The 19810-nt window shown below is 35.4% G+C and overlaps 1 protein-coding gene across 2 annotated transcripts in view; it reads left to right on the top strand.

The window, feature by feature from the left end:
• The window catches only part of LOC105475504 (CF transmembrane conductance regulator), a 184064-nt gene that overhangs the window by 35713 nt on the left and 128541 nt on the right, over positions 1-19810 (top strand). For both annotated transcript variants that reach the window (XM_011730837.3, XM_071094576.1), the window contains 3 exons: positions 293-401; positions 15224-15439; positions 18885-18974. In XM_011730837.3, coding sequence (XP_011729139.2) covers positions 293-401; positions 15224-15439; positions 18885-18974 — 415 coding nt within the window. The remainder of the gene's footprint in view (positions 1-292; positions 402-15223; positions 15440-18884; positions 18975-19810) is intronic.

The following is a 19810-nucleotide window of genomic DNA, read 5'->3' as shown; positions in this document are numbered from 1 at the left end:
GTCCACCCTTTTCATTGTTCTTTAGAAGGCCAACACTTTTCTTTAACACATACAATGTGGCCTTTTCATGAAATCAATTCCCTGCACAGTGATACAAGGCAGAGCATTGAATTCTGCCAAATATCTGGCTGAGTGTTTGGTGCTGGAGGGTCTCCATGAGGTTTTGTCTCTATAAATCCTTGGGTTAATCTCCTTGGATATACTTGTGTGAATCAAACTATGTTAAGGGAAACAGGACAACTGAAATATTTGCACATGTAACTTATTGGTCCCACTTTTTATTCTTTTGCAGAGAATGGGATAGAGAGCTGGCTTCAAAGAAAAATCCCAAACTCATTAATGCCCTTCGGCGATGCTTTTTCTGGAGATTTATGTTCTATGGAATCTTGTTATATTTAGGGGTAAGGATCTCATTTGTACATTCACTATGTATCACATAACTATATTCATTTTTGTGATTATTAAAGGACTAGGAAATCTGGTTAATAGGTATAAAAATATAAAGGATGAATCCAACTCCAAACACTAAGGAACCACCTAAAACTCTAGTGAGGATGAGTAAAAATCCTTTGGAACTAAAATGTCCTGGAACACAGGTGGCAATTTACACTCTCATTGAGCTCAGCAAAATAAATTGGTTGCTTAAAAATTATTTTCTGTTACGATTCCAAATCACATTATCTTACTGGTACATGAGGTTACTGGTGCCTTTATTTTGCTGTATTCAACAGGAGAATGTCAGGAGACAATGTCAGCAGAATTAGGTCAAATGCAGCTAATTATACATATGAATGTTTGTAATATTTTGAAGTCATATCTGCATGCTGAATTGTTTCAAAGAAAAATACTAAAAATTTAAAGTATAGCAGCAAATTTCTCTTGCAATTTATTTTCTTAATATCTTACATCTGATCAGTGTGAAGAGCTGCACATCTGAAAATCCAGGCTTTGTGGTGTTTAAGTGCCTTGTATGTTCCCCAGCTGCTGTCCAATGTGACTCTGATTTATTATTTTCTACATCATGAAAGCATTATTTGAATCCTTGGTTGTAACCTATAAAAGGCGAAAGGTTCAAGACTTGTTTAATCTTCTTGTTAAGGCTGTGTACAATATTTGCTTTGGGGTGTTTACTTACCATATGAATTGCTTTGTGTTTGTATTGGTCTTTATGCCTCAGGGAGTTAAGCAGTGCTACAGTGTCTCCCAAAGAATGCCATTTGTGTTACCTTGCTTAAAAAGTTTCAGTTCATATACCTCCATGAAAAATGCACTTAAAACTTATCTTAACAAAAATAACTACACTTAGGTCCAGAATGTTCTCTAATGCTCTTGAGAATTTCCTAGAATAAATTTTTCTGACTTTTGAAATAATAGATCCATAATATATATTCTTATGGAAATCTGAAATCATGTGGGAAATTGGGGATAAAAAATATTTTATTAGCAAATTTAAATGAGGTAGATGGAGAATTAAATGTCTTTTAAGTTACCTTTGAGATGATTTTTCTCAATCACAGCACCACCCAGAGCTTTGAGAAACAATTTTATTCACAGCTTCTGATTCTATTTGATGTAATTTTTAGAAAATAAGTTTTGCTGGTTGTTTTGAATCAGGGTATGGAGTACAGTTCACTCTGATCCTATCATATACATCATGTAAGTATTTAACATTTTCAATAAATGATTGTTGGATTGAAGTGAATGATATTTCAAGTAATTGTTATGTCATGGCCAAGATTTCAGTGAAACTCAAAATTTCTCCCTGTCGTGTTCTCCATTGCATGCTGCTTCTATCGATTAACATAAGCACTACTGAGTAGAAGCTAGAAGAGGGGTCTAATTAGAAGGCCCCTTTCTATTCTCTGCTTGGCTTGTAAAATAATTTATTTCTCTAGATCCCACCAACATAGTTTCATGTGAGCAAAAACCTAAATGTCAAAGTTTGTATGACACATGGACATGTCTGTAGAATTTTTTTTGGTCTGGTGTATGCCAAAAAATAAACATGATATAGAACAGTTTAATATTTATTGAGTACCTAATCGGTTCCAGTTCAATATGAAGCTCTTTACGCAGATTATTTTATTTAATTTTCCTAGTAACTCCATGGAGCAAAAATTATCTCTAATTTATATAATAGGAAGTTGAGCATAAGGGAAATTAAGTAACTTTCCTAAACTTACATATATGGCAAATTTGAGAAATATCTGTTTCTTTAGCTCCAAAGCCTTTGACCCTTTCACCATATTAGATTATGATTGCTATTAAAATATGATTATAATTATAATGCTTGTACTTAGGTACTCAACAGAATGGTGACTCTAGTAACCAGCCTTGGTTCTGCTGAGCTTCTCTGCATCTTCTTAGGAGACACAGGCTACAGAGCTTGAAGGCTGAGGATTCTTCCAGGGTCACTTCAGGGGCAAATCTGAAGAAAGTTCACAACAGGTAGCAGGGCAGGAATCAACAAGATCTTCTCAGTTAGTTATACCCGGAGGAGGAACTGTATGAAATCCCCCCAAGAACCAGTCATGCTAAGTGCCAAACCTACAGACAAAAATAAGGGATAGGAGAATGAAGTAGGTATGGAGAAAGATGAAATTGTTCTTAAACTTCTCAAGATTAAAAATATCCCAGCAAAGGAGATCTTAAAAGCCCTTCATGGTGTATTAGTTGTCCATGCACGGGGGTGAGTGGAGAGGTACTCCTGAGCCCAAGGCTACAGCTCTGGAACTAGCAGCACGTTTGAAGGGGAAAGCGTGTTTCCACCATCTCAGCTCCTACTGATAACCAATGGAATGTTGGTGAGTGAAGGATCCAGGGGGAAGAAGCAGCTGAAATGTGTATAGTGAGAAGGCAGAGAGAATAATATTTATATTGGGAATGGCACGAGTGTGATGAGGCTGCAGGTTTTTCACCCTTGTCATGGAGAAAAAGCCACGCTGACACCATGCAGTTTTAAATAGTGAAAAATTTGCAAATTGTTAGGTCTTAAATAATTTAGATAGCCATAGTGGCCATTTAGATTAGTGCAGTTTTTTTTCAGGGTATCTGATCTCTTGATTTAATTCTTTTCATCTCCTATAAAAATAAAAGAGGGGGAGAAAATTTAGCCATTATAGTATTTCTGTACATTTTCTCCATCCTTTTACATAACTTACACCAGTACCTTCCTATTTATAGTATTCTTTATGGGTATTTCTTCTTTTCTTTCACTGAGCAAGGATAAATGAGCCAGGGATTCTTGAAACTGCTATAACACTTCTCTTAGAACTAGATGGTCATACTTTAAGAATGTCTACACATTCTTAGTCCCTCTAAACAATGACAGTTGTGGCATAAAAATATTTGGTTGGTTTCAGGACTGATAGAGAAATGTACTATAAAATTTGCTGTTAACTGTGAAAGGTTAAAAAAAAGGAAATGCCATCATGAAGGAGCTAATCTTTCTGAAGTACTGCTGTAATTTTAAATATTATTAGCTATGACTTCTCACCATTAACTATGCAGTTGTTTTTTCTTCATCTGACTTAGCCAGATAGATGCAACATTGTCTTTAACATTTAAGACTCCCAGCAAAGCCGGGCACGGTGGCTCACCTGTGTAATCCCAGCACTTTGGGATCCTGAGGCAGGCAAATCACAAGGTCAGGAGTTTGAGATCAGACTGGCCAATATGGTGAAACCCCGTCTATACTAAAAATACAAAAATTAGCCAGGCATGGTGGTGGGCACCAGCTACTCGGGAGGCTGAGGCAGGAGAATAGCTTGAACCTGCGAGGTGGAGGCGGAGGTTGCAGTGAGCTGAGATCGCGCCACTGCACTCCAGCCTGGGCGACAGAGCGAGACTCCATCTCAAAAAGAAAAAATAAATAAATAAATAAAAGACTCCTAGCATGGAAGAGAAACTGGCCGCTGAAATCCTGAATGTGAGAGTCAATCAAGGATGGTCTGAGGGAAGTCAAGTAGAGGGAGCTCTGTAAGCAGATTGCTGAGAGAATATGATTATCACAAGGCATTTATGATGATAAGAAATTCACAAGCGTTCATTCAAAAATATTCTTGATTCCTAGGTAACTCTGGGCATGTTTCTACCAACAAATTGAGGCATATGTCAGTGCAGCCTAGGTCAGACTACCTTTTTTCATTAAACCTCACAAAATTAAAGGACGTAAAGGAGAAGTCCTGGTACTCATGTTGCAGACTACAGTCTATATGGCAAAGGAGGATCTCTGTCCCTTATGTTTGGATAAAAACATTGGGTAGGCATTTGAATACAAGCTTACTGCTAATGTGGGGGCCAAGGTCTTTGGCCCCCGAAAGGTTTGCTGAAAAATTACTGACAGGAGGCAGATTGATAAGAGGAAAGGCACACAAATGTATTTGATGTGTATACATGGGAGCCTTCAGGATGAAGACCCACCCTCACAATGCAGTATGGAACCTTGTATACCATCTTGAGGTTACAGAAAGAATGGGGGCTTGAATCTTTGTAAAACAGGTTTCAGTGGCAAGACAGGTTATGAGAGGGAGAAAGGAAGAGGCTTGGGTAGCAAAGGGGGTGTTGTTTTATAGATAAATCCTTGGCAGCCCACAGAGAAAATAGATGGTAAATGTTTCTTTTCAAACCTTGGCAGGTGTCAGACTCTCAGTTAATCTTTCCTAGATTTAAAAAAAAAAAAAAAAAAAAAAAAAAGGCCTGGAAAGGGAGAGCCTGGCTGCACTAACACGTTTTCTACAGATGCAAGTTTCTCCCACAAAATACAGCTTTGCAGAACCACTTCTATCCACTGGGCCTCTGGCAACCATTTCAAAATATGTGAATGAAATATATGTGGGGGTAAACTATTTTTATTTACTTCACTAAAGAAGGGATGGTGTTCTTTCGGGAATTCTGTGCATAGAGGGCCTGTGGCTTAGGCACTTTGATTTATGTATGTTTCTTCCTGTGATTGGCTACCTAGGGACTGCTATCTCCAGCAAATCTTCTAAATGTCTGCCATGTAGAATTCCTTTCTTATCTTTCTGTCTCACCCCCTTATCTAGCTGCTTCTCTAACCCCAGAGTGACACTGTACTCCCCACAATCTCCTATGTCCTGAATATTTTACCCCATCCTAAACTCCATCTCTAACACAGCTGCATTTTCTCGTGCTATCTACTGCATTGTACATCTTCCCCTTAGTTCCCATGATGCAACTCTGCCCTACCCCAGAAAATGTAATTTAATTGGTCTGGTATAAAACCTGGGACACTATCATTCTTGAAATGTTCCCCAAGCGATTCTATTATACTGCCAAGGTTGAGAACTACTTGTAGCAGGCATCAGCATGGTCACTTAATGATTTGACTTTTGCTAGATCTAAGGTGAGGAAATTGGAGAGTGGTATCCATAGAAAGAACTGTTTAGTTTAATTTTTTAAAAATTTCTTCTTCTAAAAAAAATCCAACAACAAGATACACGTGCAGAACATGCAGGTTTGTTACATAGGTATACATGTGCCATGGTAGTTTGTTGCACCTATTGACCTGTCTTCTAAGTTCCCTCCCCCACTCCTTACTTCCCAACGGGCCCTGGTGTATGTTGTTCCCCTCTCTGTGTCCACCTGTTCTCAATGTTCAACTCCCTTTTACGAGTGAGAACACATGGTGTTTGGTTTTCTGTTCCTGTGTTAGTTTGCTGAGGATGATGGTTTCCAGCTTCATTCATGTCCCTGCAGAGGACATGATCTCATTCTTTCTTATGGCTGCATAGTATTCCATGGTGTATATGTGCCACATTTTCTTTATCCAGTCTATCATTGGTGGACATTTGGGTTGGTTCCAAGTCTTTGCTATTGGAAACAATGGTGCAATAAACATACATGTGCATGTGTCTTTATAGTCGAATGATTAATAATCCTTTGGGTATATACCCAGTAATGGGATTGCTGGATCAAATGGTATTTCTAGTTCTAGATCCTTGAGGAATCGCCACACTGTCTTCCACAATGGTTGAACTAATTTATACTCCCACCAACAGTGTAAAAGCGTTCCTATTTCTCCACAGCCTCTCCAGCATCTGTTGTTTCCTGACTTTTTAATGATCACCATTCTAACTGGTGTGAGATGGTATCTCATTGTGGTTTTGATTTGCATTTCTCTAATGACTAGTGATGATGAGCTTATTTTCATATGTTTGTTGGCCGCGTAAATGTCTTCTTTTGAGAAGTGTCTGTTCATATCCTTTGCCCAGTTTTTGATGGGGTTGTTTTTTTCCTGTAAATTTGTTTAAGTTCCTTGTAGATTCTGGATATTAGCCCTTTGTCAAGTGGATAGATTGCAAACATTTTCTCCCATTCTGTAGGTTGCCTGTTCGCTCTGATGATAGTTTCTTTTGCTGGATAGAACATGTTTTACAGAGTTGTGAGAATTAAATGCGTTAAGCCCATAGAATAGATTCTGGTACAAAGCAAGTGCTCTCTCTCTCTCTACATGTAGAGCTCTGTATACAGTGCTGCAAAAGTAATTGTGGCTTTCACCATTGAAAGTAATGGCAAAGAGCATAATTACCTTTGTACCAATTTAAATATATGAAAGGAATATATATGTAAAACCTATATATATGTCACATGTATGTCCCTAGCCTATTATTATAATATATAATATATTATAATTATATATAACATGTGTGTTATATATAATATAGTAATATTTATTCCAAATAAATATATACTATAAATAATATAATAATTTATATTATATTATAATATAATATATAATAGACTATATTATATTATATTATTAAAATATATGCATATATACATATGTATATATATGCCTTTCATAGACTTAAATATATAACAGCAATAATAGGTTAGCATATATATATGTTTGCTATTTTGTTTTGTTTTGTTTTGTTTTGTTTTCTGCCTTTCAGTTTTAGAGACAGGGTCTCATCATGTTGCCCAGGCTGGTCTCAAACTCCTGTGCTCAAGTGATCCTCCCTGCTTTGGCCCCTCAAAGTGCTGGGATTTCAGACATGAGACACTGTGCCTAGTCCAGTCCCTATATTTTTAAATAGACTCTACCTAAGTGCACAAATACTTGTTATTTACATTTAGTTATTTCTGTATATATACTATAAGCAAATCTTGAAGCACCAGTTTGATTTTTATAAGGCACAGGAATATATTTTGCTAATGCTTTAAAATGACGGCAGATTCTAGTATTACTTTAGAAATTAAAATTAGGCCAGGCGCGGTGGCTCAAGCCTGTAATCCCAGCACTTTGGGAGGCCGAGACAGGTGGATCACGAGGTCAGAAGATCGAGACCATCCTGGCTAACACGGTGAAATCCCGTCTCTACTAAAAAAAAAAAATATACAAAAAACTAGCCGGGCAAGGTGGCGGGCGCCTGTAGTCCCAGCTACTCGGGAGGCTGAACCAGGATAATGGCGTAAACCCAGGAGGCGGAGCTTGCAGTGAGCTGAGATCGCGCCACTGCACTCCAGCCTGGGCGACAGAGCGAGACTCCATCTCAAAAAAAAAAAAAAAAAAAAAAAAAAGAAATTAAAATTAATATTTTAACACATCTTTCATTATTGTATTATCTGAACCAAACCTATTATTGCTGCTATTGCAGCAAATCCAGGAGGTTTTTCTTATAAAATATGGAGAATATAGCTTAGATTTCTAGTGAAGATGTTACTAGCAATAATTAGTAAAATCAGTAAGCACTAAAAGGAAAATACCAAAACCAAAACATTTTGAATTAGTCATTGAATCTAAAAGAAAGATAGATTTATGTTTTGAGATTCTGTTCTAGGTGTGGTATATGTGTATTTTTGCAAAAGCCATAAACAATTGTGGCAAAATGAAGGAAATATTTAAAAATAAACCTCTTAAACAATTCTTCAATGGATTAAGCATGAATATGTTTTTATTTTCTTTGATGAATATGGAAAAATTCTTTTCCTTAGCAATTTGTATGAAGCCAAAAACTATTGTCCGACTCTGCTGTATCAAAATAAACAAAAAATTGACACTCACTTTACCCTGCCAAAAGCAAAATCTTAAACTTTTGCTTTAGTATATAAGCCAGCATTCACTGTATCCTATAAGTTCTGAGTGTAGGTGTGTTTGCTTTCTTCCATTTTTTTGTATGCATGTTTTCTTTTTATTATTGTAAGTTATGTGAAATTTTTATCCAAATTTTTATTTTTTTCTGATTAATAATCAGAATAATCAGATAATTACTGATAAATTTGATGTTCATCCTTCCAACTTTTTCCCATGGAAATTTATACTTAATAAAGGGGAGAGGTCATCATTACATAATGTCCTTTTAATCTGCTTCTCCCTTTAATGTGTTGTGAATGCCTTTCTGGGTCATTAGATGTTTTTCTACCTAATTACTTTCATGAATCATATGGCTGTACCACGATTTATTTAATCAATTCCTCATCATTGAATATTTAAATTGCCTCAATTTTTTACTACTATAAAAACATCCTTCAGTACACACCCCTTTAAAAGCTGACTCTTAGAAGGTGTTCTTGACTCTCTACCTAAATGTACAAATACAAATAAATTGCTTTCCAGAAAAAGTGTACTACTAATTTACTTTCCTGATACTAAACTATGAAAATTCAGTCCTAACAATAGGTATTTTAAAAAATGTTTTTAAAATGCTAAGTGAAAAAGAGCATATTGTTATTTTCATTTGCATTACTTTTGGTTCCTAGTGAGTTTAATATTTTTGTATATTAATTATGCATTTATATTTCTTTTTTTGTGTGTGAATTGCCTTTCATGTTCTTTGTGTGTTTTTATTTTGATGTATTTGTCTCTTTCTTGATACATGACTGAATATTTTCCCTAGCCTGTCAATTGCCTTGTAATTTTGAATTTTGTTTCTAGTGAGTTTTGTTTTGTTTAACAATTAAAAGCTTTAATTTTTGAAAAATTTGCTGGCAAATCTATATATCTTCTTTGTTTTCTGCTTTGACATTATTCTTTTATAAAGACCCATGCCACCCAAATGTTATGTAAGCATGCAGCTATGTTTTTATTATTTCATCTTTTATATTTAACTATCTGTTCTATTTGGAATTCATTGTGATGCATGTATGAGGTAGAAATCTAATTACAAAAAGATGAGTATCCAGTTCGTCCATCATTTATTGCATGATCTCTTTCTCCATTGAATTAAAATGCTGTATTTTATAATATATTAAAGTATTACATGTGCTTGGACATGTTCCTGGACTTGCCAGATAAATGAGTCTCTTTCTTTGTCTTGTCACATATTATTATGGCTTTATGTTTTCATATCCAGTAATGTAAACTCTCTGACACATTATTCTTATTCCTCAAATGTTTTTGATGAATTCTCTTCCAAATGAAATGTATAATCATTGTATTCATTGATTCAGCAAATATTTGTTGAGTGGATATTCTGTGCTTGGTATTGTACATGGTGTTAGGATTGCTGCCAAGATTGAGACTGACAGTCCCTACCCTTATAGTGCCAAAAATTCTCTTCCAAAAAATCTTTAAATTTTCATGAAGATTGCACTAATCTTATAAAATAACTTGGAGGGGAATATAATCTTTGCAATATTAAGTTCTTCATTTTAGAAAGTTTTAAGTCTCTCCATTTATTTGAGACTTTTAAAATATGTCCCAATAGGCCGGGCGCGGTGGCTCAAGCCTGTAATCCCAGCACTTTGGGAGGCCGAGGCGGGTGGATCACGAGGTCAGGATATCGAGACCATCCTGGCCAACATGGTGAAACCCCGTCTCTACTAAAAAAAAATACCAAAAACTAGCCAGGCGTGGTGGCGGGCGCCTGTAGTCCCAGCTACTCGGAGGCTGAGGCGGGAGAATGGCGTGAACCCGGGAGGCGGAGCTTGCAGTGAGCCGAGATTGCACCACTGCACTCCAGCCTGGGCGACACAGCGAGACTCCGTCTCAAACAAAACAAAACAAAAACAAAAAAAAGTTCCAATAATGTTTTGTGAGTTGTATATTTTAAGATATACATCTTATTGCTATTACAATGTATCTTTTGTTATATTGTTACTATGAATGGGATGCTCATTTAATTAGTTGTCATGTTCGGTATATAGAAATCGATTTTCTTAACATAGTTCTTTTTTAAACCTCTATCTTTTAAACTCTTGATTCATTTACATTTGTTACACAATCATATTCTATGCTGATGATACTTTTTCTTCTTCTTTCCAATATTCGTACCTCAATCATTTTTCTTGTTGACTTGTATTAGCTAGAAATTCTAGAAAAATGTTAAATGGTAGTAATAGCTACTATTCCGTTTTTTCCTGATTCTAAATGTAATGCATCTAGACTTTTATTAATTATGGCATTGATTGTTATTTTGAGGAAGAAATCCTTTTTCAGGTTAATAATATATCTTTATATTCAAGTTTATTAAGAACATTTATCAGAAACAGATATTGAAATTTTATCAGATTCCTTTTCATTTGTTGTTGAGATAATCATTGGTTCTTCTGTATTCTGTTAATTAATTTCTCAAAATTAAACTGTCATAATATTCTTAGGATAGAGACATATAAAGTACTGTATTTTTAAAACAAGTTAAAATGATAATGGTGATTTTATTAAGTGACCTCACACAATAGAAAACACTGTAGCCTTAGAATTTTTCCAACTGATCATTCTACTTAGAAACAACTCTGCTTTGGGATCAGAACTCTAATTTATAGTAAAGTAAACCGGGATTAATTCATTTGATGTAATCGCAAGCATGAGTTCAGGTTTCTATTTTTTCACCTGAACTTTCCTTCATGGTTTGAATATCTAGAAAAAGTAGAGTTTCCTATCTCTAGACTAAACATTTGACCCTATCCTAGGTATGCATTATAATTTTTTAACCAGAAATGGTTAAAGAATTTAAACTCATCTACAATAACTTTGAAGCTCTGAGCTTGAAGATCCTGTGAGAAATGAGATACCACTCCTAGAAGATATAGGAGATATTTTTAGGCTTCCAAAGTTTCCCTGGGAGGCTGATCTAAATTGAGTCACAAACTTATTCTCACCAGGAATGCAATCACTTGAGCTGTTTTCCAACCTGAGCCCCTCTGCCCAGATGATCTTCTAAACTCATACTATTCAGACTTTCATCCTTTTTAGTAGAAAATAGCCATAGTCATGGCAGGGTGAGGGCTAGGACAATTACGCAAGGAATTCTTGGCCTCTGCCATGGGACTCTGCAGACTCAGATCATATAATCAGAGATGTTAGCACTGGAGGGGACATCACAATTAGCCTTCTCCACCTCTTAGTTTATCAGTGAGGAAAACTGTCGAGAGCAGGGAAGTGACTAAAGTAACACAGGCAATGTAGGTAATGTGCTGGATAAGAATTTGGAATTCACGATTTTGAATTCAGTGTTTATTTCACCATCACACTGGCTTACACATTGGTATCAGGCTTCTTCTATTATTGAAGTGACCATTAAGTGAATTCCATCTTGATTCATGTCTGATACAGAGTAATAAACTATTTTATTAAGTATCCAAATAATTATACATTCCTCCTTCTTACATGCAAGCCTAAGTTTGCTTGTACTACTTCATGTGGTAACAAATCAGAACATTTCTTGTGTCTGTGAAAATACTCTGAACAACGGAGTACAGTCAGCTTTCTTGTACCAAGAATAGAGGGACTACGTTTCTCCCAGTCATTCTGGGGATAATTTTTGTAAAGGATTGCACGTCATAGATTAAGCTAGGTATCACTTACCAGTGTTTTTTTCCAAATAAAAAAAAAATCAGGTGATATCTATAAATGGTTCCATTGTAAATATTAAAGAACATGATGCTTAAAACAGATTAGGGAAAACTATAGAAGGGGTGGAGTTTCGGAGTGCTGATTTTGTCCTTGAATGGTAACAGCTCCATATGGTGGTGAGGTTTATGTTGGTTTGCTGTTTGCAGGTGGTCTTATTATTAGAATTTTTCATACTGAAAATGAACCACATTTTAGTTTGTAAACATATGCCCTTCCAGAGTCGTGCTACCAGTTCTTTGTGAAATAGGTACTGTTGTTCAAAGGATGACTATGTCCTCTTTGGTTGAGGAAAGACGACAACTAACTCAGTAATGACAATATGTAAAATAGGTATTACAAACCAGACATGGTGGCATGAGCCTGTAGTCCCAGATACTTGAGAGGCTAAAGCAGGAGAATCTGTTGATCTGTGGATTTGAGGCTGTAGTGTGTTGTGATTGCACCTGTGAATAGCCCTTGCACTCCAGCCCGAGCAACAAAGCAAGACCCTGTCTCTGAATTTTTTAAAAAGGCATTCCATTCAGATTAATACGCATTTTAATTGTGTTTTGTTATAAATTACAACTAAATAAAAATTCAACAAATAAGCCTTTTGTGATAGGGAAACGTCTATTGTGATCTGGAAAATATAATGGAGAGATCCAGTGGAAGAGATTTTGGTTCACATTACTCAAAAGAAAATAAACCTTATAGAAGTCTTTACACTTCTAACTTGAAAAATTCTGTGCTAAAATTTAGCTTGGTTGCTAAAATATTTCTCTTTTTTCTCAGAAGATTATTTTTAGCATCCTACAGACACAAGTTACTTTTTAAAATATTTACATACTTGCTTTGCAATGTATTGTTTATCAGTAGTTCTGTATTCTTTGAGATAATCTATCCAGTCTCTCTGTATTGACTATATGTCTGTATAGATATATGTTAGGAGATAAATGAGTTCTGAAAGGGGAGAAATGTGTTTATGCTAATCATGATATAAGCAATTGACCTTATAAGCAGTGTTCACGGTTCATACCTTTCCTGTTACTGTCTTACAATGAACAAGAAACGATGCTTTATCTGGTATGCATCGTAAATAATGCCCCTTGCTCTCTGCATCATGACCACATGTGATACTTGTAACATAGATAGCACATGTAAATCCAGTGGCCTTGACTGCAACTCAGGAGAGCATTTTGGCCAAGTACAAACCCACTAGTCAAGGAAAAAAAAAAAAAAAGAAAAGCAAATCAAAGTAAATTGATGGTATTGATATTTGTCTATGAAAAACAGCATAATATAGAACAATTCTGGGATAAAATATTGATCTCAAATAATTTTAAGGATTAAATATTGCCACTGTAAGCATACTATGAACAATTATGTTTGTAGTACAGATATATTTATAATTTTAAATCTAAGATTTACCTTAATTGTACATTTTCCTACTTAAAAACATTACTTTGGAAAAAAACATACTTGAATCTAGAGAAAAGTTGGCAAATACATATGGAAGTTTGTAAAAACATCCAGGGCAGCTCTTTCACTGACTGCAGTAACTTAGGAGTGAAAACAACACAACTGCTTCAATGTACAGCAATGGGCAAATAACCCAGTGTATTCACAGGGTGGCATGTTAGGCAGCACTTAGAATAAATGAGTTGGTTATACAAGTATTGATAAAGATAAATGTGAAAAACACAGTGTTAAGTTTTTAAAAAGTTGTAAAAAGCACAGTAGGATGTCATTTATATAAAATTTAAAAACCTCAAAAGCCGTTCTCCTTTGATATATATTCTAAAGATGAACATATGTAATAATAGAAGTACAAAACGAACATAGTATACACTGTGCAGTCATTTGTGTACTTACTTTTCAAAAATATTTAAGTAGATTTAGCAAACTATTTACATGTAATATTTGGGTAGGAGGTTGGCAATTTTCTTTTTAACACCTGCCTGTCTGCTGTCATTTAAACTCACATTTAACATGTGGCTATGTGAGGTGAGAGAACTATAATATTTCAGGTTTGTGATTAGTTTGGAGGCTTTTTAAAAGTTTGAATGTTTTCTTGCATTCAGAGCCTTAGTTGACTTAGTTAATTCAAAATAAAACGTATATAAAGCATAGAATGAGCAGCTATACAAAGCTACTCAATCAATGTCAGCTCTATAGGGGTTAGGATTTCTTGTGGGGATGACATTGACGTAGAAAGCACTGTCATCTATTGAGAATGAGGGGACTGGAGGTATTGGATACTTGAGGTTTAGAAAATACATTGTAGAAAATGGACAAAAAAAAAAAAACAAATTAAGGGATGAGGCAGAATAGTGCTTGGCAATACCAGGGATAGGGGGCAGTCTTGCTTGGAAATATATATTTTAAATGGAACCAATTATCATAACATCATTTCCTTTCAGGGATACCGTCTGGTCCCTATTTTACTGGGTCATTATAAAACAAAATGGGGAATTATGTATCCTTCTCTTTTGAGGTCAATTTAACAAGATGGGTAAGAATTAGACCTCCTGGGTTCAAAATCCCTGGATTCAGATCTATTCTTGTATACTTAGGGGAAGTGGTAATAAATTCGATGGACAATTTGGTTTAGTAGTAGATTGAGGACCCTGATGAGGTATATTTGGGAAAACATAACTTCTGCTCTCCCTCACTGACTCACGGGCCTTTGAGGAGTCCAGCAGTCATTGGAATCTGGCCTGAGATTGAGGCTGCTGGCAAACTCCTTCACCAAAGTCCATTCTTATTGCTGACTGAGAAGGGACTAGCATTGGAAATGACCAATTTTAAATACCACTAGTGCTGGTGTGCTCCTCTCTCCCATTGCCAGTTCTGCCTTATGTGGTTGCCTTGAGAAGCTAAGTTCATTCTGAAAATAATGCCATTGCCCAAAACACTTTAGAAAATTCTAGTTTGAAATTACATCAAGCCACTTGGTCTCTTTGGCCTCAGTTTCTTCATCTGCCATGTGAAAATAATAGTGCCTACTCTGTATCTAAGAAAGTCTCTATAGTAAACAAAAAAAAATGCCTATTCTGATACTGAAAGTTGTTATGAAAAATAAAAAAGGGAAATGCTTTAGAAACTGTTAAGTGCTATGTAGATGTTACTAATTAACAAACCATTTCAGAAACTATACTTTTTATTTTATGGCCACTATTCACTATTTAATTTAAAATACCTCATATATAAACTTGTCTCCCAGTGACTTTTGCTATAACAAATCCCAAATCTTATTTCAAAGTATCAAGATATTGAAAATAGTGCTAAGAGTTTCACATGTGGTATGACTCTATATAAACTCGTTTTAAGTCTCCTCTAAAGCTGAAAAGTCCTGTGTTGGAATTATCAGGGTATTTTATGAGAAAGAAATGAAATTTAATTTTCTCTGTTTTTCCACTTCTGCAGGAAGTCACCAAAGCAGTACAGCCTCTCTTACTGGGAAGAATCATAGCTTCCTATGACCCGGATAACAAGGAGGAACGCTCTATTGCGATTTATCTAGGCATAGGCTTATGCCTTCTCTTTATCGTGAGGACACTGCTCTTACACCCAGCCATTTTTGGCCTTCATCACATTGGAATGCAGATGAGAATAGCTATGTTTAGTTTGATTTATAAGAAGGTAATACTTCCTTGCACAGGCCCTGTGGTACATATGTTCTGTATGGTACATGTTTTAATGCCATAAATTAGGTAGTGAGCTGGTACAAGTAAGGGATAAATGCTGAAATTAATTTCATATGCCTATGAAATAAATGGCAGGAATAATTAATGCTCTTAATTATCCTTGATAATTTAATTGACTTCAACTCATAATTATTAAATATCTTCCGTCAACTGCCTCTGTTGTAGTTTTTTTTTTTTTCCTCCTAATTATGTTATCTTTTTTTTGGAATCCATGGTTTCCTGTTAAGGTGACACACAGCCTACATAAAAGTAATTGACAAAATATCATCTTATAGTAAAATGCCACATATCTTTATGTTCAGTAAGAAGAGTGTAATATATGATTGTTAATGATAACCCAAACAACAAAAGTTTTCACCTTAACTGGTTGTCATAAGTAGTAGTATTCACTGCCTTATTTTGAGTTGGATTTTTATCATCCTATGAGCCCTACAAATTTAAAGGTTTTGGAACAGCACGTGTATTGAAACCATAAGAACCTACTCTGCTTTTCTGCATGTATTATCCAGACAAGGGCCCAAGTTGCTGAGGCATCATATAGGTGTATTCAAATTAACATTTAACTACCTTACAAACACAATTTAAGGTTGTTTTGAAGGCATGTACTTGCATCATCCTGATTCACTACCATGTGTGACTAACTTGGATCTGCAAAGTCATTATAGAAAGTTGTTTTGATGGACTCATTTGGATATTGCTTTACCCTTCTTCTCTTTTTTCTTTTACCAATGTAAATATTAAATACTTGGCTTTTAAGGGCATAGATCTGAAATCTGCCTCTAGCAGATAACCCATAACACTTCTAAGACACACCTGCAAGGTCAACTGTGTTGTAAAACCTTGATAACCATACTTTATTGTTCAAAAAAGCCTTTTATGAAGGCAGAAGTAAATAAAAACGGAGTCCACAGTTATCACCTCAGCTGCAATCTCATCAGTTCACAAGTACCAGGAAAACGTGATAAATCAACAAAAGTTTTATTTTGATCTGAACATTTTACATAAGTGAAGACATTGTTAGATATCATTTGGAATGTAGAATCTACACAGCGGCATATCAGAGAAAGTTGAATTCAGTTTAATAAATGTTTATAGAAAGTGCTTGTTATAATGACAATAGCTCAGGATGTGCATGACAAGCTTTTAAGTGATTGGGTACACTCTCATTTGATCTTCTGCACAACTCTTAATGGTAGGTACTATTATCCCTGTCTTATGGATAAGGAAACTAAGATTTAAAAAGTACAGAACATGGTGCGAACACTGCTTCAAAATTTCTAAAATAGGTAAATCACAATCTCTGAACTGGAGGATTTTCTAACCACTAGGGACAATAGAGTACTGATATTTAGTGGGCAGACTGTAATGCAGGAAGAGACAGGCATGGGCTAAACGGGTGTAGAGATCAAATAAAGAGCAGGTTAGTTTGTAAACAAGTCCATATGTAACATTTAGCAGAAATACAGGATATAGGTGCTTTCAGACCCAGATGCATTGATAAAAAGTTAGGTGGTATTGTATTTGTCTTCCTTTCTCAATGTTGCATATCTATGTTTTTGCCCAGTTTGCTTCATCTCTCTAGCCACACTTATTGGCCTGCATTGGCCATCATCACCAAAGAAGGCAATCCCATCTCCGTGTGGCTTTGGTTGGGTCCCTAAAGTGAACCTTGTGTTTACTCTTCCCAGGTCTCATGCCTTCCCATATCTGACCTGTTTTGTCCTCATGGTCAGGATATGTGGGACCTTTCCTACAATGTTCCAAAGTTTGTAATAGAGCTCTCCTCTGCTTTGTTCCAAATTCTGCAACATTTTACTTTAAATAATGAATTTAAATACAAACTTGAGCTTTGCCTATAATTTTCAAGAATGCAGAGATAACTAAATTAACAAAAATATTCATTGAGTCCTTACTGTGCACACAGCTCCATGTTAAGCCTTGTGCAGCACTCAAAGTCGCTCGAGACTAAGCCTGTTACTAAGTCATGTGCAATTTAGCTCAATGGATTTCCCCCACTTCATATTGCTCTGATAATGTTTTGGAATTAACTGCCTTGATTCCTTCCTTTCTTTGCTTATCTATACACTATTTATTATTCTACACCATCTCAAATTTTAACTCCTCAAGAAAATCCTTCCAGATTTTTCTAACCAGGAGTTTTAACTTTCTCTTAACTACCCTATTATTTTCTACTTCCCTTAACTCGTCTATCATATTATATTTAGTTATTTATATACTAGGTCACCTTGACGATGGGATTATGTTTTAATAAATCTTAATAATCCCTGAGGCATCAAGTAGAGTGATTTGCACTTACTAAATGCTCAACAAATATGTGAGGTATTCACTTGAAACTAATATTAAATAATTCCCAGTCAAAGTGATCTAATAGCAAATCAATTCTTCAGTTTTATAGGCAAAATATGACTCTGATCTTCCATAATCATAGTTAAGTTGTCAACTTTATAGTTTTAATTAAGTAAATTTAATTGACAGATAAATAAGTAGATAAAAAATAATTTACCTGCTTAACTAGTTTTCACATAGCATTGCATTTTTCTTTGTAAAATGTATGGATTTTGTATTGACAAACTTTTTCACAAAAGTATTAATTTTTCAATTATTCATCATATACTTTTATTGACTTTAAAAGTAATTTTATCCAAATGAGTTAGTATAGAACTACATGAAAAATTCAAGGCCAAGGCTTAATTTCAAATTTCAGTACCTTTGGCTCTATCTTTTTTTTTTTTTTTTTTTTTTTTGGAGACGGAGTCTCGCTCTGTAGCCCAGGCTGGAGTGCAGTGGCCGGATCTCAGCTCACTGCAAGCTCCGCCTCCCGGGTTTACGCCATTCTCCTGCCTCAGCCTCCCGAGTAGCTGGGACCACAGGCGCCCGCCACCTCGCCCGGCTAGTTTTTTTGTATTTTTTAGTAGAGACGGGGTTTCACCGTGTTAGCCAGGATGGTCTCGATCTCCTGACCTCGTGATCCGCCCGTCTCGGCCTCCCAAAGTGCTGGGATTACAGGCTTGAGCCACCGCGCCCGGCAGACTCTATCTTTTAAAACAAAACCAAAAACTCCCACACGGTATAAATGGTATTTAAGTATAATACCATTCTCATTGTGAGGAGAAAAAATAATTGTTTCTCTCTAGATGCTGGAAAATAAAACAACTAGAAGCATTCCAGTATAGTATTGACTGTTAAAAGAAATATTTATGAATCTAAGATGATAGTAAGCTAGATGAATAGAACATAATTTTCATTACCTTTACTTAATAATGAATGCATAATAACTGAATTAGTCATATTATAATGTTACTTATAATATATTTGTATTTTGTTTGTTGAAATTATCTAACTTCCCATTTTTCTTTTAGACTTTAAAGCTGTCAAGCCGTGTTCTAGATAAAATAAGTATTGGACAACTTGTTAGTCTCCTTTCCAACAACCTGAACAAATTTGATGAAGTATGTACCTATTGATTTAATCTTTTAGGCACTATTGTTATAAATTATACAACTGGAAAGGTAGAGTTTTCCTGTATCAGATAAGTGGTTAAGTCTTGCTCAGCTCTAGCTTCCCTATTCTGAAAACTGAGAAAGGTCAGTTGTATAGCAGAACACCATCCTGGGGTCTGGTAGAACCACCCAACTCAAAGGCACCTCAGCCTGTTGTTAATAAGATTTTTCAAAACTTAATTCTTATCAGACCATGCTTCTTTTTAAAACTTTAAATCTGTTATATACTTTGGCTGAATATGATACTCTGAGCAATTCTTGTTCTGTGTTGTCTTATGTGATAAATAAATTCAAGGTCCTTGGGACATATGATGTGTTTTATTTATCTTTGCACATCCAGTACTTAAAATAGCATGAGACCCACAGCTGGTACAAAATTAATTACTGTTGAATTGAGCAAATATTTGTTCTAAATGTCTCTATCAAATGACAGAGTTGTGCAGTTGTGTAGATTGAGTCTCTGGAGAGAGTTCTTTGTTCTCTCATGTTCTGTGCTGTGGTTCTTGCTTTAGGCAAAAAAAGTAAGTTACTTAAAACCTGGACTAATGATAACTTAACATGTCCAATCTCAATTCCACTGAATAAAAATATGCTTAAAAGTGCACTGGCTTGAAATTTGTTCTTTGGGGAAACCTATTCTATGTGTAGAATGTTTAAGCACATTGTTATGTGCTCCGTGTAATGATTACCTAGATTTTACTGTGCTCAGAACCACGAAGTGTTTGACCATATAAGCTCCTTTTACTTGCTTTTTTTCATATATGATTGTTTGTTTCTAGGGGTGG

This window comes from Macaca nemestrina, chromosome 4 (genome assembly GCF_043159975.1).
Source record: "Macaca nemestrina isolate mMacNem1 chromosome 4, mMacNem.hap1, whole genome shotgun sequence".
In the NCBI taxonomy this organism is placed as follows: Eukaryota; Metazoa; Chordata; class Mammalia; order Primates; family Cercopithecidae; genus Macaca; species Macaca nemestrina.
This window is presented reverse-complemented; position numbering and strand designations above follow the sequence as displayed.